The sequence below is a fragment of the Podarcis liolepis genome, assembly GCF_965112155.1.
Source record: "Podarcis liolepis genome assembly, chromosome: 14".
Lineage (NCBI taxonomy): Eukaryota > Metazoa > Chordata > Lepidosauria > Squamata > Lacertidae > Podarcis > Podarcis liolepis.
This window is the reverse complement of record NC_139569.1, coordinates 25841548-25868322: the sequence shown is the minus strand read 5'-3', so window position 1 is coordinate 25868322 and position 26775 is coordinate 25841548. Positions and strand designations below refer to the sequence as shown.

Sequence of the window (26775 nt, the reverse complement as noted above, 5' to 3'; positions counted from 1 at the left end):
GGTGCATCTCCCCACTGCCCCTGCACCAATATTTACCGGTACCTGCTGGCCATCCTTCTCCATCCCCAGTGCGATTGCCTCCCCCTAACACTTTTTGCCTTCCAAGTCCTCCCACTCTGAACAGGATCCAGCCAGCTGCTTCTCCTTCTCATAATATATTGTCGCTATAATACCAAGCCTACCAGAACAATGAACTTTACAGGATGGAAATACCGGCCTCCTGTTTTGCAAACTAAACATTATTTGTATTAGCAATCAGATTTGTGGTTGCTGCAGCTGGTGAGTGATGATGGAAGCAGAGAGAGGAAAGGCGGGAGAACACTATGCAGGCAGGAGTGTGTGTGTGTGTGTGTGTGTGTGTGTGTGTGTATAAACACAGCTTCCTGGATGTAGTCACGTCTTTGGGGGTATCTCAGGAGCACATTATCCAGTAAATTGAACTGTCTGTGTCGAGCCTTAAGGAGAGGAAGGTGCCCAAGGCAAATGGTTGCAAAAAGTATTTGGGATGGATTGACCATGTGGGGTGAATCAGAAATGGATTTTCTCTTCCTTTCCCTAGTTCTAGTCCCCACCCCAGCAGGAGGGTGTGAGATGCTGCTGGGAGTTGTTAACTGATAATAAATTAGGCAAGCACCTTTTGCTAGCAATCAGTGTAAAATCCCAGAGCCATGGCTTTTACTTCAGTATCTGCACTCTGTCTTCCCCAACTTGGTGCCCTCCAGATGTTTGGAATGACAGCTCGCAGCAGCCCCAGCGAGCACAGCTGTATGAGGCTGGTGCTGATGGGAGCTGTAGCCCAAAACATCTGGCTGTCACACAAGGCTTGGGAAAGCTGACTGCATCCAGCCTCCTTTTTCATCTCTTTCCTGACATTGGCATTCCAGTGGTGTTTCCCTCTTTGTTTCCTTGCTAAGTGCCAGAAGTTATTTGGGAAGAGTCTCTTCCTGCTCCAGAAGACTTCTGCCTGCCTGACCCCCTTCCCCTTCCCCAGGCCTGTGGTCTCATTCTATTTCTCCCCCTGCCAATGCCTTTCCCCTTTATTTACTTCTGCTTTAATCTGCATATTATCAGCCAGTGCAAAAGTCCTCCAGAGGAATGCCTGACAAATGATGCCGGTTTTTACAAAACCCTCCATACTCTCCTCTCTTGCTGCCTTCTAATTTGTGCTGGCATTATAACTATGCATCAATAGACAGGCAATATTATGTTAAGAACATGATAAAATGCCAGCAGCTTCATAATGGCACCAGCCAAATGGTAATTTCTGCTTCAGAAATTGGTCATTTATTTTGCCTGGTCCGTTCCTATGTTCAAATTAGATGAAGTTTAATATACTGTAAAATTGAATGTATTCTATCCTTTTCAACCAGCCTGGCATGTGTGCTGTGATTTATGGTCCCCACAAACCTTCAAATGTTAAATAACCTCCTTTTTGAGGTGTTGCCTCTCGTGCCAAACACTTTAAGTAACAGGCAGGCACAATTTTATGAGCTTCCTCTGCTCAGCCGCCACTTTCCTTGGCCCACATCTCAAACACCAACACCACCAGGAGCAGCATTTAACACACGAGATGGAGTTTTAAAAGCAGCTATATTAATTGGTACATTAATTTTCTCCTATTAACTGTAATTGGGAGGGAAGCAATTCTTTCCCAAGCAAGGGCTGTGATTTGTGATTTACATGTTTAATGGTGTCACGAGAAAATGGAAAGTGCCTGGAATATGTGAGTTCTTTCCCCCAAGAACTGGGGGTGGGAAGTGGGGAGGGATGTGAGGCTTGTAGCACTTTCCCCAGGTGTGCCCTTTGAGCTTTCTTCACTCACTGTAGGTGGCACTACTTGCCCCTGGGCAACCGCTGCACTTGAAGTGCCATCTAGGAGAGGCAAGCGGGAGATGGAAGCGAGTGGAAAGAGCATGTGTGGGATAAAGTGGTGAGAAATAGCAACAGTGAGCATCCTGCCTCTTTTGCTTCCAGCAGAAGATGGCTGCAAGGAGATGGTGGGGAGGCTCCCTCTTCTTTTGTGGAGATGCTGTGCCGTCAACTCCCCTCTGCTGGACCAGGCAGGTCAGGGCTTGCGCTAAAAGGCTGTCTTTCCTTTCCCAGCAGGATGGGAGAGATCTGGGTGTGTGCACAGTCCCTGCCACCCATGTCAAAACTAACTAACAAACATCCATCCAAGTCCACTTGGAGGAAACCCTAATGATGCCTATAATTAACCCACCTGGTGTTCAGGAAGGCCTTACACTATGGCCTTCTTAGCAATGTGCTCCTCAACTTATTTTTTTAGCATCCCTTCTTGCCTTCTTGCATTGTGCTGGCCATAGATTGGGCAAAATGTCATTCGGACAAAATGAATGAAGCCTTCTTGGCTCAAATAGCTTATTTGCCTCTGCTCATCAACCACACTGACGTCCTCTTGGCCCTGGTGGTACTTTTCCCAATCTGTTGTTTCCTTTCCCACTGAGCTGCTCTTATTGTGGTTTGGTACAACACCCAGGCATTTGGGAGAGATTTGTCTGTCTTTCTCTTTCAGTTTCCTTTTTTACCGATCCCCTCATTTCTTTTAAAGCAAAATGTAAGCACACTGGATTTTCTTGGCAGTTGACATTTGCATATATTTGGGTTTGATAGCAGTAAATATTGCCTATTCCCAATTGGATTAACAACACTTACATCTTGCACCAGGTCCTGGGCACCACTTAAGATTAAGTCCAATGTCACTGCCCCTCTGGTGAATTCTAGGGCACAGCCATTTATGGTATTCAGAGACTTTACCTCTTTGTCATCACTGGAACACATAAGTAGCCAGTCTATGCGAGGTCAACTGAAAGACTGCTCTGTGAAGGTACCACTCCTCATTTCCCTTGCACAGCATCAACACTGCAAAGTAGGCTAGCCTGAGAGACAGTGAGAGGCTCACAGTCATCCAGTGAGCTTCATGGCTAGGAGAGGATTTGAGCTCTGGTCAAGGAGGGGAGACTACTGGGGTTCCCAGGTGGGGTGTGTGTTCAAGGCTGGCTCTAGAAGAGCCCCACAGGTTGGCACTGTGGACACAATCTACTCTTGCTACAATGCATGCCTGGTCTGGTGATCAGCCCACCCCCAGGAAGACTCCTCACACTAACAGGTAAATCACTGGGGGATTGCAAGACCTTCGTCCCCCCTCAGGCCTTCTCAGTTGTGGCACCCAAATCCTGGAACTGACTCGACCACGAGACCCTTCCTTGCCTGTCTTTAGAAAAAAGATTACGCTCACCCTCTTCTGATGGGCTTAACACTATTGGATGACATGCTCCCGTGACCATTGTTTTCCTGGTCCCTTGTTTTTAGTGTTCCTTTCATTGCAATCATGTTGTTTTAAATTATTATTATTATAGTATCATTGTGAATGCACATTTTAAAACATTTGTTTATTTCTGAAAATGACACCTGATCCTTACCAGGGTGGTCCTCAAGAGAGTGAAAAGACCGTTGTCCACCTTCCCCCCATCTAAAACAGCAGGAAAATAGAACTCCAGGAAGTAGGCATTCAGAACAGTGCAGGAGAGTTAATAAATTAGCATTGCTCACAGGCCTGGGGGAGCGGGGAAAGAAAAGTCTTTGCCTGGCCATGCCATGGAGGCAAAGTGGGCACCAGGAGCAAGAAGGGCATCACCACAGTTGGGAAACCATCACTGCAAAGTGCCTCTCCCTGTCTGCCACCCTCTCCCTGTCTGCCACCTGCTTTTTAAAGGTAAAGGGACCCCTGACCATTAGGTCCAGTCGTGGCCGACTCTGGCGTTGCGGTGCTCATCTCGCTTTATTGGCCAAGGGAGCCGGCGTACAGCTTCCGGGTCATGTGGCCAGCATGACTAAGCCACTTCTGGCGAACCAGAGCAGCTGTTTACCTTCCCACCGGAGTGGTACCTATTTATCTACTTGCACTTTGACGTGCTTTCGAACTGCTAGGTTGGCAGGAGCAGGGACCGAGCAATGGGAGCTCACCCTGTCGCAGGGATTCGAACTGCCGACCTTCTGATTGGCAAGTCCTAGGCTCTGCGGTTTAACCCACAGTGCCACCCATGTCCCTCTACCTGCTTTTTAGGGACACCCTAAAAAGAGCCTCAGGTGTAGTTCTTGTCACACAGGGCAAGGCAGTCCATCACATACCTGATTCCTAAGCCAGGCCAGTCTTTAAAGGCAAGCAGAACCAATATCTTGAACTGTGCCATAGTTGATGGTGCTGAACTCAGCTGAGGGAGCCCCTGTGCTGCTCATAAGAACATTGGAAAAACCTGGTCACAACTGGATCAGGCCAAAGAGGGAACCATTGATACCCTTATCCTCCTCCATTGTCTAATTCATATTGGGCTAAGTTGGATCTTCCCTTCCCTTCCCTTGTCCTTGCACAGCCATCTCTAATTGACCAGATTTAAATGCCTTGAACTTACAAATTGCAGTAAGCAAAACGTCCAGATAGGAATCTCTCTGCATGAGAGATTGAAACAAGACACCTCAGTCCAGCAGGAATTAACATGTGCATCAAGATAAAGACAGCACAGGCGTCAAATGGGGTTTACGAGAAGACAAGGGGGAAAGATGCAATGCCAAGAATTAAGCAATGCTGCAGCCTTCACCAAGCTGATCCCCAACCTGATAGCAGTGGATTACTACAACTTCCATCAGCCACAACAAATAGGACTTCATGATGCTGCGGCTGATAGGCACACCAGGTTGGGGGAGGCTGAAGTTGGTTTCCAAAGGGGTTCCTCAAAAAGCAAAGGCAGCCAAGTTGCTCCCTCAGAAGGTGTGTGTGTGTGTGTGTGTGCGTGCGTGTGTGTGTGACAAATCCATCATCAGACAACATCTTTATTAGGACCATCTCAAATGTCCCAGAATAGTGAGCAAACTCTTCCAGTGACAGTTTCACAGTGATGCCTGCTTGAGTGTATCATTTCTCTGGGCCAGGTACACATTTAGAACAGGGGCCTTTCTCCTCCCTCCCTTGTTTGTTTTGAAAAATTGGATAATTGATTGGTGACCTTTACCTGCTTTTTGTTCTGTTTGTTCAGGCTCCTCATATTTCTGGCTGCCTGATTTGTATTTCTAGCCAGACTTGGCTGTGTAGCATGTGCCTGTATGTTGATTTCCACCTGAGTGCACTAGCAAATGCCCTTTTGGGTGCCCCACCCTGTCCCTGGGGACAGTTCCCCAGTACACCATTGCATCCTAGAAACCAGAAACCAAACTCATTTGTGCACATGAGATGGGGCCTGGAAAGCTCCTGTTACTTTATTGGTGTCCCTGGGACTTCAGGAGCTCTGGTTGTTGAGGGGCTCCTCCCTCCCTCCTTGTCATAACAACCCAGGAGACCAGCAGTGACCAGGAGCCAGAGTCAGAGGCTACAGTGATCCTGGCTAATGAGCTGGTTCCTGGCCCTGATCCTGATGCTCACAGCCTGAGGCTAGTAGACAGGACCCCACTTACATCAGACCCCACAGCACCCAGGCCCATAGAACTGGGGTACAGACACCTAGGGGAACCTTTCCCTGGGCCTTAAGGTGCCAAGTACATCAACACTCCTGTGCCAGTCCCTGTGCAGGGAACACACCAGACAAGAGGTCCTTGAGCACAGAAGTGACTGTCCTTAAGCCAGATTTTAGTTTGCCAAATGTGGTCAGAGCTTGAGGCTGAGGCTTAGAAGGGCTCAGTTCACTTCCAACCCTTGTCAGAGGAAGTTGCTCTCTTGGAGCTCTCCAAGGTTCTGCTTTGCTGCTACTGCTGCTGCTGCACTTCCTTGACCTTCAGCTGTTCCACTGGATTAGAACCGGGCACTCCTGTTGCACTCCTCTCATGTCTCCTTCTGCCTCTGCACAGGCAATGCCAGCAGGAACCCAGAACCACACATACCATTCAAAGTTCCAGTCCCAGAGCTTCCTTGGTCTCTCCTGTGTGTTCCCCGCCACCTGAGATTCTGGGCCAGCAGCTGCTTGTTCAACCTCTTCCTAAGTTCTGTCCTGATGCTGCTTCTGTGCAGCTCCAGCAAATCTCACAAGACCTGGGGGCCACATATAGAAATGAACCACCAGGCAGGTATGATTCCCCCCACTCCCCTTGTGGTGTTGGGCTTGCAGCCCCAGCCTGGCTCCCTGGATTCCCCCCCTTCCCCCTCTGACCAGCAGAGTCATTTGTGAAGAGAGAGAGAGTCCATGAGACATTTCAAGAGAGCCAGTCAAGTATTGTGGTTGGACTAGTGTGTTAGACTTGGACTTCAAAGACCAGGTTCAAATCCTCTCCTAGCCATGAAGTTCACTGGATGACGTTAAGTCACTCACTGTCTCTCAGGCTAGCCTACTTCTCAGTGTTATTATAAAGGTAAAGGTAAAGGGACCCCTGACCATTAGGTCCAGTTGTGGCCAACTCTGGGGTTGTGGCACTCATCTCGCTTTATTGGCCGAGGAGCTTCTTCCCTAAGGGATATTTGGTGTGTGTGCATGGGATCTTCATTGGCATTATGGCTGGGGAGGGAGTGGGTAAACCTCCCCTATCCCTGGATGGTGGTCCCAATACAAATTGCCACCTTGCATCAAAAGGATCCTTTTCAGGTATGCCCCTCCTTCTCTTGTGGTTGATCCCACCAGGTTCCAGGACATCCATCTCCTCCACTCCCCACATGGCCAGGTATGGGGCTGTCTATGGGCCCTGAGCTGGAGCTGTGCTGGGTGCCTTCACAACCCTTCCACAGAAACATCTTGCATCCAGTTAGTAAAATATGCAGATTAGCTGCATAACTGAAGAGCTGCACATTAATTAATTCAGGAGGTTCACTGTTCCATAACATTAGAAAACCCACACGGCAAGACGGAGCTCAAAATTAGCTGCTGCCGAGAAGTGTTTCCTTGGGGGAAAGGAGACAGCGCGGATGGACTAAATATTTTACAAAAGATCAAATTTGTCCGTTGCTCATCTCGAAAACTTTCAAGTCAGTTGCAGCAGCTGGTTGAGTTCCTCTGCCCATCACCCCCCCCACACACACTGATTGGATAAAACTGCAGAAACCTCATGGGTGGAGAGGGCTGGTTGGGAGGAAGCGGGTTTTGACTGAAGAGCAAGCAGCCACCTCTTGAGGACCAGGAGGCTAAGAGGCACACTGCAGAAAATGATCCAGGGGCAGAGTTGGAAAAGAGTTTCCTCACACACACATACCCCCCCCCCCAGTAAAGCCTGGGACCCCTTTCCTGCCTGTGTTGTTTCCTCCAAGCACTCTCCTGGATGGGTTTTTAAAAATGTTTTTAATGCAATAAAATATCCACGGGGTGATGGCAAGGATGAAGGGCAAGAACCCAGCTGCCTCTGACAGCTCAGCTACTAGAAGTCCAGGAAAAATAGGCTGCCAATAAATGGACATTTGGAGGGGCTGCCCTCCGGCACAGAGGGCTACATCTTGAGCAAGCCAAGGAGAAGCAAGCCCAAAGCAACTAGGATGGGTTCAGGGGGTCAGGCAGCACCAGTTCTAGGTAAAGCCTCTCTCTCATACCCCCCAACATGCCACAGAGGAAAATCACAACGTACGACTTTGGGGCTGTGCTCTTTTCTGGAGCCAAGTGACTTGCACAAGAGTATACCCCCCCACCCCCACCCCCCACACATGGCTTTTGGGACTGCACTCCCACACGAGTTATGTAACTTGCATGATGACAACACTCTAGCAGGGGCTAGGTGACTGGTCCATGGGCCCAGACCAGAAATGGGCATCTTTGGGGACCATCCAGTCAGAAACTGGGATGGCTTCTGTAATTCTGGGATTACCTGCTAAAAGTAGGACATTTGAGGGGTATGCTCTCTTGACCTCTCTGCTAGCAGGCTGGAGGCAAGAGCTGTCCCTAAATTCTCACAAGCAGGAGAAGGCAGGAAGGAGACTCCCCCCCCCCCAATATCAGTATAACCCTGGGAGTGATGGAGCACAGATGAGGGCCACTGTATGCCCCCCTGAGCCAAGTACTCTTATTAATCCCTGGGCAACTCACCGGCAGGCCCTTCTCTAACAAGAGGACTCAACTTACTTTTTTCTAATCAGTAGCCATACCTTTCACTTTGAGTGCCAAGTTGCCCCTTTGGGCTCACTGAAGTGATCGTCGTCGTGAAAATCCACCTGCTGATCACGCAAATACGCCCAATGATCAGCCTGGCACCCCCCCCAGCGGCTGGCATTTGCACCCCCTGGTGAGTGGTGCACACATGCCTGGCATGCGGTTTTATGCAATCGGCGGTCAGATCTTCACCATTGGCAGTGGACGCGATCTGTGGGCAAATCTGTTTTGCGGCCAACCCTCCCTAAAATAAATTGGGTTAACCTAAAAAAAGCTCAACAACTCTGGACATCATTCCCAAATATTGCAATGTGGGGGGTGGTGTGACAAAAACATGGGGTTGGCTCCCATCAGACCACCCTCTGGTGCAGGACACACCGATCAGCTGCACTGGCTAGGAGCACCAGTCCATTTCCAGGCCCAGTTTAAAGTGCTGGTTTAAACTTTCAACACCCTGTCTGCACAGCTTTGAGGCCAGGGGATCTTCTCCCGAATGAACCTAGCCAGATCTTAAGATTTGCTGCAGAGGTTCTGCTCCAGGGGCCACCAGTCAGTGAAGTAAGGCAGATGACCACCAGGAAGATGGCCTTTTCAGTACTGGACCCCAGTTATGGGACAGCTATCCCAGAGACTGACCTGGCACCTTCCTTGGAGTCTTGTTGGCTCCAGGTGATGAAGACCTTTCTATTCACTCAGGCCTTTTATAAGGGTGGTATGTATATAGATGCAGGTATCATATTTTAATATAACTTCGTCTTGCTGGGTGGTTGACAAATGTCACAAATAAACGAACAAAAACTGGCCTTTCAGACTGCAGGAAAGGATGCCTGCCTCATAACAGTAACTTGGAGCTGGGCTTCCAACACTGACTTCCTCAGTTCTGTGGAATAGAGTTCCTGATGAGATGTGACAGGTGCCCACTGTCTGTACATTCTGGAAACAATTGGAGACATTGATGTTTTGACAAGCTTTTCCATGTGGATGAAGGCACCTGCCATACCTGTTCATTTTTTATCGTTTAAAAACCCCATTAGTTATTTTCTCTACTGTTCTTATCACACATTTGTTAATAGCCTTGAGATACATATAAAACGGGATATGTTGTTGTTGTTGTTATCATCAGTGCTTTTTTTCTGGGGGTACGCAGGAGTACACATTCCCCTAAACATTTTGTGAATCTAAGTTTGGCCTCATTGAGGGGCAGTATTTCAATATGAGTAGGAAAATGAGAGTACCCCTAAACATTTTTTTTAGAAAAAAAGCACTGATGATGCTGATGATTATAATACCTGCCTGCCTGCCTATCTATCTATCTATCTAGGGAAAGAGGGTGGAGATTTCCATCTCTCCTCCTGCCTCATGGCTCCCTGCAACAAGCTAGCCCTTTAGCTTCCTGGTTGCTGGGGTTCCTGAGGGCAATGATAGCCCTAGCTAGTTCAGAGGGTCCTTTAGAAAAAGATGAAGGTATTGTAGGATCCCTTCTGGCAAAACCAAGGTGAAAGCCTTTCTGTTCCCTGAATGTAGGCACAAGACGGTTCTGTTCCTGCTGCCTCTGCTATGGTACTTAAAGCACAGAGAGTAGCTTGTTGGTGTTGCTTTACAGGCTTGCACCTGCTGCATATGCCCCCACCAGGGGCTGCATCCATCTGGCCACTCATGTATGGAGTCAATGGGTTTTTGGGGCTCGTGTGCCTGTCTTGGACTGCAAAAACTGAGCAGGGGTGTCTCAAGATTCTGGCAGACCACATCCCATGGAGACAGGGATGTGTTCCATTTGGTGCATCACAAATTGTGCAGATCTGCTCTTTAAGAAAATCTGCAAAGATGCTTGACACAACTCCCAGAATTCTTTGCTTTTCTCACAAGCTGCTTTTGTTTTAATGCTGTACAGCAGCAGACAGCATTTTCCCTTAGGCTCAAGTTCAGGGGAGAGTGGAAATGCCCAATCAATCAATCATCATAGAGTTGGAAGGGACTTCAAAGTTCCTCCAGTCCAACCTTACCTGCTCAGTACTTGTGTAAATCTGATGAAGCTGAGTATTATAAAATACAAGACAGACAAAAGGAAGTACTTCTTTATGCAGTTCAGAGTTAAACTATGGATCTCATTCCCACAGGAGGCACTGAAGGCCAACAGCTTTAAAAGAGGATTAGACAAATTCATGGAGGGGAAGGCTATCCATGGTTATTGAGCCATGATGGCTATTCTCTGCCTCCATGGTCAGAGGCAGCAGTGCTTCTAATTACCAGTTGCTGAAAACCACAGGCAGGAGAAAAGCTCTTGTGCTCAGGTCTTGTTTACTGGTTTCCCACAGGCAACACATTGGCCACTGTGAGAACAGGAGTCTGGACTAGAAGGGCCATTGGTCTCATCCAGCAGGCTTTTCTTGTGTTCTTAGTTCATGAGATCCACTTCCAAGGCATTTCTGATAGAACGCCTCTACTTACAACTTCTGAAGAGGGAGAATTGGCCAACTTCCCAGGCCTTCCCTGCTCCACTGCTCCACAGCCTGTACCATTAGGACTTCCTTCCTCCTGTTTTGCCTCAATCCCCTTCCTAGCAACTGGGACCCTCTAGATCAGGACCTGCCCTCTGGAGCAGCAGAAAACAAATTTGCTCCTTCAACTTCCTGACATCCCTTCAGATTCTGAAGACGGCTATTGCACCTCTTAATCGCCTCTTTTCTGGACTAAATATACCAAACTCTTTCAACCTTTTCACATAGAACTTCATCTCCAGATGAAAGGGAATAGAGAAATCTTGTGACTCACCACCCTATTAAGGAGAAAAGACACTATTTCTGAAAGGAATTGTCATTTGAAAGCTTATTAGGCAGGAAGCACGACCAGTCCTGCTCCATTTTTGCAAACTCTAAATCAGGGGTAGCCAATCAAGTGACTTCCAGATGTTTTGGACCACAACTCCCATCATCCCTCATGCTTACTGAGGCTGATGGGAGTTGCAGCCAAGCCTGCTCTAAATCAAAGGCAGATTTAGGGCAGTGTGAGCCTACACCAGGCATGCAGCTGAGGAGCGTGCTTTCCTAAAGCCCAGTAAGTGCTTGTCTGGCTTTGGAAAGGAGGCATGGTGGTTCTGACAGGGTCCAAAAGTCTTCCTTCCTCCTTTCCAAAGCCAAGCAAACACTTTCAGGCTTTGGGAAGGTGGTGTGAGGGCTCTAGACCCCTGCCAGAGCCTCATGACTCCTTCTCAAAGTCCGGCTTGGCTTAAGCCAGGGCTGCAAGGGCTGTGGGGAGGGCATCAAATGGCCTCGCACTGGGTGGCATATTATAAAGGTCTGCCTCTGCTCCAAATGCTGCCATTGTGAAGAATGCCAAGCCATGAGGGACTCCTACCATTTCCATTCTACGCTTTTGCATTTGGCTCCCAGGCCTGAGATTCCCCCAACCCTGATCTATACTGAGGCCTCGATTATCTGAGGCTTATACCATAAGCATCCGGCAACGTTCAAATGGAAAGAAAGAGAGGGTGGTGATGTATCTGCATAGGATAGGACAAATATCATGGGAAGCATCCATCCCAGTCCTGAATGAGTGACCGAGCAAGGAATGTGCCTCTTCATAAGTGTGGTTCATGCCATGCATGAATCAATTCAACGGACATTCTGAGTCTTGTGGCCTTTGTCATTCAAGCTCAAATGTACACAGATTTCACTTTCCGCTTCTCAGGACTCTGTTGCTGTCTCACCCAAGGCTGGTGCTCTTTGTGGGTGGTGGGGGAGAAGCTTCCCTTTAATAGCAAGACCCACACTTTATTTTGGGCAGTGGCTCCAACTGTGGGACACCAGCCTAGGCAGGAGGGGGAAGGGAGCCAGCTTTCTGCTTGGCACACTGATGGCAGAGCCCTGCAAAGCTTTCAAGGGAACAGCAGGTGGGCACAGCCCTCTGTCTGATTATCTAAAAGTACAATGGCCCTTACATCTTCAAAGGGCACACAAAGAGGAGTTTTCTGCCTTTTCCTTGCTTTCATCTTAATTCTGGTGATTATTTTGTACAGCTGCAAGGATCTGCCTAACTGAAGCTGAAAACCTTACTCAAAATATTTGCCTGTTTGCCTAACACAATGCCACCACATCGTCATTTGATATCTAATTGAACCTCTGGTGACTTTTTTAACGTCTGGTGGAGGCGTGGAGTGGCTGCAAGGAGAGTGAGTGCCCTCAGAGATGCTTCCTGAGCAGGAAGGGCTTTGGCACCAAAACCTTTCTCTTTTGCCTAATGAATATTCCACCCTGCTTTGGTAACACCCACCGCTAATAGTGCTTAATGGTGCCTGTAATTGGTGTCTCAAGTTATTCAAAAGTAAATTTACTAGAAAATAATTAGCAATTTTATAGTTCACTACTTCTTCATTTTGTTGATTAAAAAAAAGAGAGAGGGGGAAAAACCCAGTTGCTTTTTATCAGATGACACAATAGCATGAGGTTGTGAAATAGCTAATCCCAGCTTCCTGAACTGGGATGAGTGGATGCCAGACAGGAAACCTCCAAACCTATTTCCCTTTGGGGTCATTATGCAGCACAAGGGGAGGATTTAACAGACCTGACCTTACCCACTTTCCTTTTAGCCAGGAAGTCCAGGCAAAGGCATCACCACAGCTGCATTCAGATGCCCTGCAAAACCCAGCTGTGGAATATCTTGCAGGTCTGAACTTCCATCAGCTTCAAAGTGGACAGTTCATGAAGGACCTGCTAAACCACAAGCTGGTTGGCAGGTGGAGTCACAGGTCACCATTATGGCCATGGCTCCTCCTCACATGGATTTATGAAGCTGAACAGATGGAGAGCAAAAGCAGGCAAGCAGCCACCACCATCTACCCATTGCACTCTGGGAAGCTCAGATCATGCAGAACTGTGGTTAGTGCCAATCATAGCTTGGTGTGATGTTAGAGTTGAGCCTCACTGAGATGAGGGGCCCTTTCCTGTGCAGGGCAAGGAGACAGGCAGCTCCATAGCTTACATCAGGAGCTGAAGAGGCAAGATAAGGCAGCTGAGAGGCTGGGGTGGCTGGGACTGGGTTCTGATCTCCACTTGGCAATGAAGCTCACAGTGCTTCCGCCAGTTTCAAGGGAGTGCCAGTCTTTCATTCTTGCTGCCCTGTCTCACAGGGTTAGTGGCAAGAACGAAGAAGGAAACTTTCCTGAGCACTTTTAGAATGTAAAAAGAGCCTGCTGGATCAGGCCAAATGGGCCCATTTAGTCCAGCACTCTGTTCTCACAGCGACCAACTAGATGTCTGAATGGGAAACACTGTTCCCCCCCCCCCAGTGGTTTCGAGCAACTGGCATTCAGAAGCACTGCAGACTTTGGGAGAAATAAGAGGATGGAGACATATGTGGGATAAGTGCCACGGTTCCTCCTTGGACCTCTCCTCCTGCCTCACCCCACACCTGTAGTTCTCCAATCAAGGTCCAGCTCTGTCTAGCAAAGAGGCAACAAAGCTTCCTTCTGTTGACACAAATAGCCCCAGCTAAAATTCCAAGGGTGTGTGTGTCTGTTGTGCTTTGTGCTCTTTCACAACCTCATATTTAATCCTCCCTTCCTCAGGTAAAACAGAGAGTGGCTTTGTCAGGTTTCCTGCTGGCCGATCAAATCCCCCCTCCCCGGAAACAACAGTGGCAAATGCAGCAAGCCCAGCCCTCCCCCACCCCCCTGCCCACCTCATAAAGGGAGCAGAGAAAGGCAACTGCCATGACAAGGTTTTTATTGTTTAGTCAGGTTTGGCTCCAGATTCACGCTTGGTATTTCCATATCTCTCAGGTAGAGGGTGATGACACAGAGGGGGGAGGGGAGGCGTGAAGACAGCGAATGGATGGAAGAGGGAGGCAGCTTAAGCAATTTAGCTCCTGGGCGATGAATGCTCCCATTGTCAATCTCTGAACTCCCCCCTCCCCCAGCTTTCCAGGACAATGACTCATCCAGTCTCTGTGAGTAGAAAATTAAATATAATTTATGCTTTGCTAATTGAAATCAAATACAAAATTCAATCTTCTGTGTGCTGGGAATGCTGACATTTAAAGAGGGGAGGCAAAAGCCCAAATCCAAGGGAGCGCTTTCTGAGCTGGTGGCGAATGAGGAGGTCTTCTTGCGTAGCAAAAGCGGATGGGTGGAGCTGAGGACTTTCACCAGTGTGGCTGATGCAGGCTAACTGCCAGGAAGAATAAATCCCCCAGATGCCATCAGCTCTTTGCACTGGGAGCTCACCAGTATGCTGAGACTCCAGGCCAGCAACTTCTCCACAGAGGTGGAGGGTGGGTCACATGAACGGTAAAAAAACAACACACACGCACACACGTAAATAGCCCCACTTTTTTGTGCTTGGGAAGAACACTGGGATGCTAGTCAGATTTCCTGAATCTCTGGGTGGGCGAGACCCAGGCCTTCCCTTCCCTTTGGCCTTGTGGGGCCGCTCCCGAAGTCAGTCTCAGGGGTTCCACCCATATCAAAAATAAACATCTGAATGTATGGTGCAGGGTGCAGGGTGTGTGTGGAATGGCTCTTGCCCTTCACTCACATCAACTGGGCATTTCCCCAGCACAGTGGCCACCTCCTGCTGCAAAGGGACTCTGGACAGAAAGAAGCTCCTAGCATCTCTTGCTAAGGTCTCAGTCAATCCTTCTTCCTCTCTGGATGCACAAAGAGGATCAGTTGACTCCACCAAGAGTGGCCAAAGAGGGTCTTCCCTCGGTGTGTCCTTTATGCTCAGGATCCTGCTGGTCTGGAAATGTGGGGCGGAAGGAGGCGATTGTCCAGGTGCAAAAGGGATGGTGTTGCCCCCATCTTTGTCCATTGAGCAAATTCCCTTCAATTATGGTGGCCAATTCTGGACCCAGATTTCAGGCTAGGCAAGTCCGGCCCTTTCCCCAACTCAGGCAGATTCTGTGTGGAGCGAGGAGGAGAAAGGCAGCAGTTAGAGACAGCCAAGACATAAAATCATAGAACTGTAGAGTCAGAAGGAATCTCAAGGGTCATCCAGGCTAACCCCACACAATGCAGCAATCACAGCTAAAGAATCCCTGACAGGTGGCCATCCAAACTCTGTTGAAAAACCTCCAGTGAAGGAGAGCTTCCACCACCTCTTGAGGGAGTCCGTTCCCTCTGGGAGCCAGTGTGGTGTAGTGGTTAACCCTGAACTGGGTTCGCATCTCCACATGCAGTTGCTGGGTGACCTTGGGTTAGTCACACTTCTTTGAAGTCTCTCAGCCCCACTCACCTCACAGTGTTTGTTGTGGGGGAGGAAGGGAAAAGGATAGTGATATCGGGTAGTGATAAAGCAGGATATCAAATCCAAACCCTTCTTCTTCTACTGTTGAATAGCCCTTACTGTCAGAAAGTTCTTCCTAATGTCAGAAACTCATTTCTTGTCATTCAGGCCCTAGCCCAGGCTTCCTCAACCTCGGCCCTCCAGATGTTTTGAGACTACAATTCCCATCATCCCTGACCACTGGTTCTGCTAGCTAGGGATCATGGGAGTTGTAGGCCAAAATCATCTGGAGGGCCGAGGCTGAGGAAGCCTGCCCTAGCCTCTGGAGCAGCAGAAAACAAGCTTGCTCCATCTTCCATGTGATAGCCTATCAGGTATTTGAAGATGGCTATCATACCATGCTCTCAGTCTTCTCTTAACCAGGCTGAACATCCCCAACTCCCCCAACCATTTCTCATAAGGCTTGGTTTCCAGACCCTTTGTCATCTGGGTCACCCTCCTCTGCACACCTTCCAGCTTGTCTATGGCTCCAAAGTCCCACACATGAGGATCTCTTTGGCTTTGCAAAGAGCTATGGCTACTTTGCTGTAGCTCATGTGTGGGTTTAGTTTGAATAGCTGTGGCTGGCAGGCCACTCCACTTTTTAAGTTATTCTCCTATTTGTTTTTCTTAATGGTCCTGATCTTGGCCTCTTGTAACCTGAATGTTCCCCCTCCATCAGCTGATCTCCAATTGCCATTTCTCACCTAGAGGAAGAACCAAAGAAACTTTGTCACTGTTTTGTTCTGGCTGGTGCAAGATGACAAAGGAGCAGCAGGTGAGTGCCATTGCTCCAATTTTACAGCATATTCCCAACTCCCACTTGACTAGCAAACTGTCTTGGTCCTGAGCAGAGGGGTGGCTACACGACTTCCACTGTATTTATCCAACATGCTTCATTTTACCATGGGGTCAGGATTGTGGGGGTAGGGAATCATGCTGAGCTGCATGATGAGGACGCAGTTGTGCCCAGTGATTTCCCCTCCACTGAACACTGGTGTGTTTTTTTCAATGAGGGGCATCCCCCAGCTAGTCAATGAGGAGCTCAAATCTGGTAAGAGTTAAAAATGAGTCCTTCACCTGAATCCATTCATCACTGTGAATTAAATTGCACAACAACATGGCTCTCATTTAGCAGAGGAAATGACAGTTTAATAACATGTGAAACAATTTAAAGTCAGCCCTGGTGCAGATTTCCAATTTTCATGCAATAATAATTTGAGTGGGGGGTGGAGATTGCGGGGGGGGGGGGGAGGAAAGAATGTTTTATGTCAGATGCTGTTTTTACTCCTAATCGGGCTAATATGAACCGACATTTACTTGTGTGGAAACAAATGGTCCCATCCTGGAGCCCAGCCTCCTGCCAAAAGTTGACAAATGAATTTAGCACCTTTTTCCTGATCCCAAGCTCGGGGGCCACTTGACTGGGTAATGAAGCGCATGATGTGCTCTCAGCCCCGGGGTGGCTTTGCCTCGTTACGGAGCCATAGCTGCCTTCCATGGCATTTCCAGTATTTAGCTTGATCAAGAGGGCGTCTGCATGCCAGAATCAAAGCTGAGCCTGGAGTTTGGCAACAGGCATCATACACGTGCATCTGTGGCAACGAGGCCAGGCTGACAGATGCGGGGAAAGAAAAACAGCTGCGAAAATGGCTCTCACTCTCATTAAAAAAACCAGAGGGGGACTAAAATGGGCTGATGTGGAAATGAACTGCTGCAAATACCCCACCCCCCTAATACATGAATGGCAGTGGAATGGACTCCCTCGGAAGGTGGTCAACTCTCCTTCCTTGGAGGTTTTTATATGGAAGTTGGATGGCAAGCTGCCGTGGATTCATCACCATCATCATCACCACCATCATCATCATCATCATCATCATCATCATCATCATCATCATAAATTTATATCCTGCCCATCTGGCTAGGTTTCCCCAGACAATCTGAGTGGCTCCCAACAGAATATTATTATTATTATTATTATTATTATTATTATTATTATTATTATTATAGCAATAAAACACCAAACATTAAAAACTTCCCTAAATAGGGCTGCCTTCAGATGTCTTCTAAAAGTCAGATAGCTGTTTATTTCCTAGACACCTGATGGGAGGGCATTCCACATGGTGGGCGCCTCTACCAAGAAGGCCCTCTGCCTGGTTCCCTGTCACCTCACTTCTCACAGTTAGGGACCGCTAGAAGGCCCTCAGTGCTGGACCTCAGTGTCTGGGCTGAATGATGGAGGTAGAGATACTTCTTCAGGTATACTGGGCCAAGGCTGTTTAGGGTTTTAAAGGTCAGCACCAACAATTTGAATTGAGCTCGGAAACATACTGGAAGCCAATGTAGGTCTGTGATTCCTGTATGACAGGGGGTTGGACTTTGGGTCTCTACAGTTCCATGATTCTAAACTTTCTTCTTTACAAAGCTTTGTTTTCATACCCACTTACATGGGCTGAGGGAAGACCAGGGAGGTAGCTATGACAGGCAAGAAACTGAGCAGCCTGGCTTGAACTTAGGAAGGCTAGAGGAAGTGGCCTTACACTAAGCCAGACCACTGGTCCATCAAGCTCAGTGTCGTCCACAATGGCTAGCAGCAAAGGCTCTCCAGGGTTTCAGGCAGGGTGTCTCTTCCAGCCCTACCTGGAGATGCCACCAGTGGGGATTGAACCAGGACCTTCTTCATGCCAAGCAAGTGCTCTACCTCTGAGCTATGAGGCGCCTTCCCCAGAAGCGGTGAAATTTCAACTAACCCTGGCAAAAAAACTTTCTCCGAGGGAAGGAGAAATTCTCCAACTGTGTCCTGGAGCCCCTCCCTTTCGTTGCAGTCAATAGAAAGTGAGTCACTGATGGAAGCCCTAAGGCAGGGGTAGCCAGCACAGTGACCCCCTTCAGACATTGCTGAACTCCCAATTCTCATCATTCCCAACCATTGCCCAGGCTGTCCACTGGGGCTGATGGGAACTGGAGTCCAACCACACACCTGGTTGTCTCCCCTGCCCTAAGGAGTGCATCTGGAGAAACCCCAGGCAGAATCTTAGAGGTTCTTTTCCAATGGGAAAGCCTTCCAGGAACCCAAAGTCCAGTTTTGCAACCCTATCAGGCCCTACAGAAGTGTTCCATCACATGCACACACACACATACTGCTGATGACAATTCATTTACCTCTGGATAGGAGACAACTTCTTTCTGCCTGCCACAGCATCACTTATCCCCCTCTTCCTGCTCCCACTGGAAATCCTGGCCCGTCATTTGGTAAAACATGACATTGAAGGGCTTGTAAAATTTCCGGAGCCTCTGAATTACATCCCGATCAATTTTGGGGTGAGTTCGGCCCTTGGACTTGCCCAGGCACCGGGGGGCGCTGCTGTCCTCCGGCTTCTTCAGGCAAGGGAACCCCTTGGTCTTATTGAAATAGAAATATTTCTCCGACACCACCCTCTTGAGGCCCAGGAAATCCTGCACTTTGGCCATTTCTCCGGCAGGGTCCGTGATGAGCCGTTCCCCGCTGACAAAGTGGATCTGGGAGAGCGGGAAGTACTGGAGCCAGCTCTCCAGGTGCAGAGCATAGATCCCAATGCGGATGGCGCTCCAAGAGGCATCGATCAGCCCGAGAGTCCGGTTCTTGAAAGCCAGCACCTCAAAGGTGGGGATCTCTGGCTTCTTGGAGAGCGTCTGGGTGTAGTCGGAGATGGCCCTGGTGACGGGGTTCCTGACCACCACAATCAGCTTGGTGTCCTTGGCCATGGAATGGATGCGCTTGGGGGCCTCATTGGTGACAAAATAGCTGGGCGTCTTCTCCATGGTGAGCTGGCCCTCCAGAGTCTTGGGCATCACATCCCTAGAGGGCAAGAGAAAAGAGGAGTTTTGTTGGCCACAGACAAAGGCAGTGCCTGGATGTCCCACCCACCTGCCAAAGGATCAGCCTGAGCACAACATCAGAGTTGGAAGAGCTTCAGAAAAGGGCAACTAAAATGATAAAGGGGATGGAATGGCTCCCCTATGAACAGCATTTGGGGCTGTTTAGACAAACGGTGAGTAAGCGGTGACCTCATAGAGGTTTATACAATTATGCATGGCATATCTCCTGACACTAGAACTCTTGGACATGCAATGAAGCTGAAGGTTCAGGACAGATAAAAGACCTTCTGAACACAGCACATAGTTAAATTGTAGAACTCAACCTTCCCCAGGAGGCAGTGATGGCCACTAACTATTTGAATGGTTTTAAAAGAGCATTAGAGCAATTCATGGAGGAGGGGGCTATCAATGGCTACTAGCCATGATGGCCATGCTCTGGGTCCACAATCAGAGGCATTAATGCTTCTGAATCCCAGTTGTTGGAAACCACAGGAGAGGAGAGAGCTCTTGTGCTCAAATTCTGTTTGTGAGTTTCCCATGGGGGCGTCTGGTTGGCCACAGTGAGAACAGAACGTTGGACTAGATGGGTCATTGATCCAACCGGCTAGTGCTCTCAGCCCTTCACTGCAACAGAAGATAGAGCTTGGCCACCCCTTGCCTTTGAGCTCCAGGACATGGCAAGTGTTAAAAGTGGCCTCAGGAAGCCATTATACAGTCAATTTGCCATAGGCATATGTAGACAAAAGTTAATTGACAATAAACCTGTCCCATACCTGCCTGAGCAGCAAGCCATCTGCTCAATTAAGCCTATTCACTTCAGAGCCTTGTACCAAAGTGGTACATTTAGGATTACACAAGACCTTTTTGTTATGATGACATGCTTTTAAATGTCTCTGCTAATAAAACTTAATACAGACGAAGATCCCCTGCCTCTTGTCCCATAATTAAATTTATTTACTATCTTGCGTGCAAAGGAGGAATGACTTTTCTTTTATCTCTAATTCACATGCTCTGTCAATAATTAACTGCTGCTGGGTTTTGAGGTTCCTCTGCAAAGTGTTTTTTATGAGGCAGGAGGAACTTGCTTGCCACTTCACTAGTCGCGGAGCTGCATGGAGCTCCTTGGCAAGGCGGTTGCCTGCGCACCATGGCAGCTGCAATGCAAAGGCTGGCCCAGCCCACCAGGGAAGGGTAGAGCAGAAGGGGGTCCACCAGCATTCCAGATGCCCCTCTGGAGGGTGTAGCAGACTGGAATGTTTATGATGACGCTCTGTGGATTCCCATTTGGACCTAGTCAGCTGCTCAGATGTAATTGGGCAACAACCAGAGAAAATGGCTACTGGCATGGCCAGTTTGGTGTAGTGTCAGACTAGGACTTAGGAGAGACCAAGGTTTGAATCCCCACTCAGTCATGAAGCTCACTGAGGGCCAGCCACTGCCTTGAAGCCTAACTTACTTCACAGGATTGTTGTGGGATTAAATGAGGAAGGGGAGAACTCCTTGGAGAAATAGGTGGAATATACAGTGGTACCTCGGTTACAGACGCTTCAGGTTACAGACGCTTCAGGTTACAGACTCCGCTAATACGGAAATAGTACCTCGGGTTAAGAACTTTGCTTCAGGATGAGAACAGAAATCGTGCAGCAGTGACGCGGCAGCAGCTGGAGGCCCCATTAGCTAAAGTGGTACTTCAGGTTAAGAACAGTTTCAGGTTAAGAACGGACCTCCAAAATGAATCAAGTTCTTAACCTGAAGTACCACTGTAAATGGAAATAGATAGATGGACAGATGGACAGATGACAGACAGGCATCCCCCAGATCCAGCTCTGCTCTGGTAGCTTCTGGGGTTGTTTTTTGGGGGGTGGGAGGTGGGGGTGGGGAGCCTAAGCTGCAGGATAGGAGAACCCTCAGGACTTTCTTGAAAAGTGAGGTGTTATCTGGCTCCGAAATGTCCAGCATTTTTTCAAGAGGAAGATGATGTAGAGGCATCCATATGAAAGGCATTTTGCTACCAGAGGCTGCTTCTGCTGCCACCCATCAAGCTCTAGCACCCATCACAGCTGGCTCTTCCATGCTCCCCCCCCCACCTTTTCCCTATCACTGCCTCCACTATGTTTCTGTCCACCTCAATCTGAGGCTCTCGGGGTCATTGTTGATCACATGTCTTTGTGCAGCACCTCTGCCATTTCTGCAGTGGCAAATACTGTTGGAGGTTGGATTAACTGTTTGGTTTTAGATTATTCATATACTTCTGGGCATTTCCAAAAGGGAAATCTCTAAGTGGTCTGGAGACATCACAGCCAGAAGGCAAAACCCCATAGATTAAAACACCATAAAAAATTACAGATAAAAATCAATGCCAGTCAATAAATAGCAGAAATCCCATCATTTAAATCAATGCAGTCAGGAACCACAACAAAGTGTGAAACTTTGAACAAGTGCTGTCTGTGGCCACCTCGCCTATAATGTCTCTTTCTGGAGAAGAACCCTCGGTGTTAGGAGCACTGCAGGCATTTTACTGCAGTGACAAAGTGGCAGTGGTGCTCCTGGGGAGCCTCTGCTGGCCTGGGGCCTTGGTCCCTGTATAACTGGGGTATCAGCAGGGTCAGCAGGAGCAGCAACCTCTAGCTGGGTACAATGGAACAGTGGCAGGCAGCAATGACAGCATAGGAAGCAATAGGCCAGAGACAGCAGAGGGAGCCTCTAACAGGTGGTCCTGGAGGAGCCTTGCGAGCTCAGCATTTCCTCCCAGGAAATCTTCCCGCTGTCTGTGATGCAATAAGAGGAAGGAGAGGGAAGGACCCTCGCCAACATCAAGGGATGATGCTAATGCCAAAGACAAAATAATTTCAGTCAGCCACTAAGCAACATTACAATAGGGAAACATGGGCAGCAGCCATTTTTCAGTGAAATTAGCCGGGGGGCTTAGTTCCTTTCCGTCACTATTCCTTTTGAATGTTGTGGAGGTCTGGATCCCATATCTGTTTGCAAACAGCAAAGCCACCCAAGTGAGGTCCAGCTTGCTCCCTTGCTCCCCTAAATGAAGCCAGTGCTTCCATGCAAAAGGGAGGGTGCCACCCAGGAGTGCCAGCTTGGCCCCATAACTGTGGGTGCCCAGGGCTGTGGGTGCATAGCTGTCACCTTTTCCCTTTTCTTGCGAGGAATCCTGTTTGGAATAAGGGAATTTCCCTTAAAAAAAGGGAACAGTTGACAGCTATGCATGGGTGCCATGAATCGTGCAGGGCCCTGGCACCGAAATTTGTGGGTTCCCAGCCCTTTCGTGGGGAATTTTGTGGGTGCTTGGGCACCCAGGGCCCCAGAAAGTTGGCACCTATGCTGCCACCTTTTCCAGAAAGGGAGCAACTGAGCTCAGGCAAGTCATCTTGGCTGTGCATCTTGAGGACTGATGCAAGGAGTGTGTGTGTGTGTACGCCTGGGAGGGCATTTTGGGGGCCCATTGCACAGTGTCCCACCATGTCTGCCTCTCTCTCCCTCCCTGGGCCACAGAGGCAGGGCTCATGAATAAAAGGGAGAGGCCAGCAGAGCAGAAAAAAACCTCATGCTCTTCCGTTCTCACCGCATCCCTCCTTGTAATTTTCATGAGTTATTGGAGAAGGTCATTGGCTGCTCTGGCTGGCCAAATATTTGATTAGCTGGCACTGCAATCCAAATGCAGGAGCTGGTGGGCACTCAAGCCTTCCCCTTGGCAATCAGACCTCCCCACAGCCCTCTAGGTCAGCTGCACCCATTGCCTGATGGTGACGCCCCCAGATGCTGCTCCTCCTCTGCATCGAAATGGGGCCCAGAAGTCTCTTGGTATATTGGGGGTATTCCTGGGGTGCTGAGAGGGGCTGACGGTGCCTTCATCCTCTATATGCGAAGCTCCAATATCCTCCCTGGATTATGACCCTGCCTTAGGCAGGAAAACTTGATGGGATAATTCCTCTCCTGTCGGAACAGCCCACCTCTCTGTTCCATTTAGGGCACATATTATTTATCTGCAAGCGGGAGGAAATTTGTCTCCCGTCCCTGGTTGCGGCAGTGAAGGCTGGCTCCGAAATGCCTTTGAGGGGGGAAAGAAGGTGGCTGAATAATGGCTCTTAACTGCTGGCTTCAAACAAGCTCTTAATTCTGAAAGGATACATTTTATAAATTTGCGAATTTGCATGTTGCCAGCCCACCCCCCACCCCTTTGTGACTTATTTAAATCCAGATTATCCTGTTTATTCCTTCAGTCACAGCTGTCATTTATCTCTGCGTAGGCTGCTTGTTCATTATACGGGCGGAGGCTTCCTGCAATCCTGCACGGAAAGGCACCTTTTGTTGGCTGTGTTTTGATGCTTTTGCTGCAGAAGTTTAACAGGAACTCCCGCAGATCAGGGCCACTGAAGCGAAGGTGTCCAATGGGTGCCTCGCCAGGGGTGGCCTCTGAGCAGCAACCGTCTCCTCTGAGTGGCGTGGAGCCAGCTGCTCACCAACATAGCATGGGAGAAACATCTGTTTTCATCTTTAAACAAGAAGCTTGTGGCTTCCTCCTCCTCCTTCCCCATTTGTACATTAACACATCCGCCTGTAATTGCTTGGCCTCTCAACTGTGCCCTGTTAGTATCCCAGTCAGACAAGCTAGGAATTTTCAAGGGGATTGAGCCTGCCTGCCTGCCTGCCATTAAAGGCAGCAATCTGCATGAAAACCAAAGTCTATTTGCTGTAAGCCCTCGAGTCAAATCTCTTGTTGAATTTGCTCAACAAAAAAAGAAGAAAAAAGAAAGAAAGAAAGAAGGGAAATGGGGGGGGGGGAGAACCCACCCTTGGTTTCTGCTGGAATTTGCATAGAAGTAATGTCTTGTAAATCTCTTTCTGCTCTCTGAATCCATATTCAAGACCAAAAGCATTAACTTTGAAATGTTGTGCTTAATGCTGAAAATAATTTTAATCTCTCCAAAGCCCCATCACCAAAGTGTGCCCTCCAATCCCTTTGAATAAGCAACGCAGACCCCACAGCTGCCGCTCCATAATGGGGGCATATTGCTTTAATTCCCTGGGGTTTTTAACAAACCTTAAACACGGCTTGTAAAGAGCTTTACTGAGGAACATCCTGGTTGCCCATATGCTCCTCATGGAACAGGAACTAGCCCACAGCAGGGAAATGGGGAAGCCATCTTCCGCAGGGTATTGGTGTGCACTGAAGGTGCTTGACGGGTTGGGTGGCAGCAGAGGGGGGCCTGTAGATGTGGCAGGAAGGAGGGGTACAGCCTGGCCTCCAAGGAACTGCCATATGTGGACAGAAGGTGATCCAGGTTGTATGGAGGTGACCTCAACACTGGAGGGCAGCAGAGGATGCCTTGTGTGAGCCAGACCAATAATTCAGTGTTGTCTGCACTGACTGGCAGCAGCTCTCTGAGGTTTTAGAGAGGAATCTTTCTTGGAGATGCCATTGGGGATTGAATTTGGGATCTCCTGCACACAAAGAAGAGGCTATTCCTGCTACAGGTGAGAGCAAGGAACATCCCACCATGGAGAGAGGCTTTGCAGTTCAGCCACCACCCCTTGCAAGAGGTCAGGGGCTGCCCTGTGAGTGAAAAGTCATTTCCCCTCTAGGTGTCTTTTGCTCTGCTTAAGGGAAGCATTCCTGTGTTGGAAAGAAGTCTGTCCTGCTGCTCAGCAGGTGCTTCCAAGGAAGTTGACACAAAATAATAATCAATGTCTAACATTAAAACATTAAAGTATTTTTAAAACAGCACAATAATAACAAAAACAGCAGTAAGAGCAGCAATAAAGACCGAGAAACTACAGGAATAAAATTAACCATCCATGAAAAGCTATGGGGATTATTGTTGTCTTCTTCACTATCCTCCCAAAGGCTGTCCATCACAGGGAACAGCACTTCTGAAGTCAGAGGAACCGAAAGCAAGATTCCTGCCACAGACCTTAAAATCTGGGCAGGGTCGCACAGGAGTCCCAAACTGCAGAGGGCAGTTGTGCTTCCAAAACCCAAAGTAGGTAGTTCATGTCCCCTGGAACAGAATCAGTGGTGTGCCATGTGTTGCCAGTGTCCAGGGCCACACCAAGTGGAAACGGATGGAGTATGCATGCACATTCAACTGCCTAATGGTGTCCACACCACCCAGAAGACTGCAGTCACAGATATAAGAAGAGTTGTTCCATTGCCTGGAGAGGTCACTTCCTGGTTCACATGGAGAAGCTGTTTTCACCAGAGCCCAGTGATGGAAACATTCAGCTGTATTGGGATAGCATTGGGTGTTGAAATTTTGTGCCCCTAACAATTTTGCACCCGGGGCAACTGCACCTGTGCCCCTCTCCCAGCTATGCCACTGCATAGAATAGAACATGGGTAGGCAAACTAAGGCCCAGGGGCTGGATCTGGCCGAATCGCCTTCTAAATCTGGCCCACGGACGGTATGGGAATCAGCGTGTTTTTACATGACTAGAATATGTGCTTTTATTTAAAATGCATCTCTGGGTTATTTGTGGGGCATAGGAATTCGTTCCTCCCCCCAAAAAAATATAGTCTGGCCCCCCACAAGGCCTGAGGGACAGTGGACCGGCCCTCTGCTAAAAAGTTTGCTGACCTCTGGAATAGGACCTTACAACAAAATCATACATATCTTTACTCAGAAGTGATAAGCTTTCATACTGATGGGACACCCCTCCTAGGAAATCCTGTTTAGGAGTGCAGCCTCCAATCAGCCAAGGTCTCCTTGTCACTGCCACTCAGAACAAGCACCGGTTTATCCTCCTTTCCAAGTTCAACAGTTGTAGCACTGGTGGGGGAAATAGGGACATTCAGGGATCAAATCTGTGTGGGGGTTTGATTTCTTTGGGAGAGGCAAATATCCAATTTTTCCAGTTTTGAAAGGTGTCCACAGGCCTCTAAAGGCACGTGCACACACACACACACACACACACACACACACACACACACACACACCTGGCTGAAGGCAGGAATCTAAGCCTGGAGCCCCCGCCCTGAGCAAGGGTTTCTTTTCAAACAGGGCATCAGGGCAGCTTCTTTTTCTGTGACCACCTGAAACTTGCATTTGGTATCCTTCAGAAAAGTGTGGATGCTTCTCCTCCCCTCCTGCCCCCCCCATAATACCATGTCAATGGAATGTGTTTGTGAGTATTACCATAACAACCAAGGTGCCAACGTCAGCTACAATCTGATAGGATCAGGAGAAGCAGAGGATGGAAAGAAAGGAGTGAAGTTGCTACAGCAACCAGACCGTGGATTTGGAGACTGTGTCAACAGGCAAGTTACAGAGGAAATCAAATGGTATCTCCACCCGCCACCATCTGAACAGCAGTGTTGCTGCTCAGGTATTCAAGGAACATGTGCAGAGGGTGAAGAGGGTGCATGCGCTGTGGTGTGTTTGCGGCACCTCCCCACAACGCCCTGCTCCTGGCCTGCAATGACTTCCCCAAATTGAGCAGGAAAGGCTGAGGGCGGCTCACCAGTGTATCCACCTGAACATGCTTAGAAGCCCTGGCCAGGGTGCAGCTCATAATGCAAGGCTCCTGATTGTGTGCCGATGTGCATGGGGCATGTGTCTATATGTGCATTTGGGTTT

At 48.7% G+C, this 26775-nt stretch overlaps 1 protein-coding gene and 2 long non-coding RNA genes across 3 annotated transcripts in view; 2 read left to right on the top strand and 1 right to left on the bottom strand.

The window, feature by feature from the left end:
- Positions 1–13772: 13772 nt before the first annotated feature.
- The window catches only part of LOC310692795 (heparan sulfate glucosamine 3-O-sulfotransferase 4-like), a 93470-nt gene continuing 80467 nt past the window's right edge, over positions 13773–26775 (bottom strand). Inside the window, exons 2-3 of the mRNA XM_083474058.1 lie at positions 18491–19166; positions 13773–14964 (exon numbers count right to left, since the gene is read on the bottom strand). Of these exons, the coding sequence (XP_083330184.1) occupies positions 18530–19166 (637 nt within the window). The 3' untranslated portion in view covers positions 13773–14964; positions 18491–18529. The remainder of the gene's footprint in view (positions 14965–18490; positions 19167–26775) is intronic.
- On the top strand, positions 13873–18945 carry LOC310692801. Its single transcript, XR_014518900.1, has 3 exons — positions 13873–14012; positions 16011–16106; positions 18811–18945. It is a non-coding gene; the product is annotated as an uncharacterized lncRNA (long non-coding RNA).
- Positions 25080–26712, top strand: LOC310692802. The gene is made up of 2 exons (XR_014518901.1): positions 25080–25182; positions 26200–26712. It is a non-coding gene; the product is annotated as an uncharacterized lncRNA (long non-coding RNA).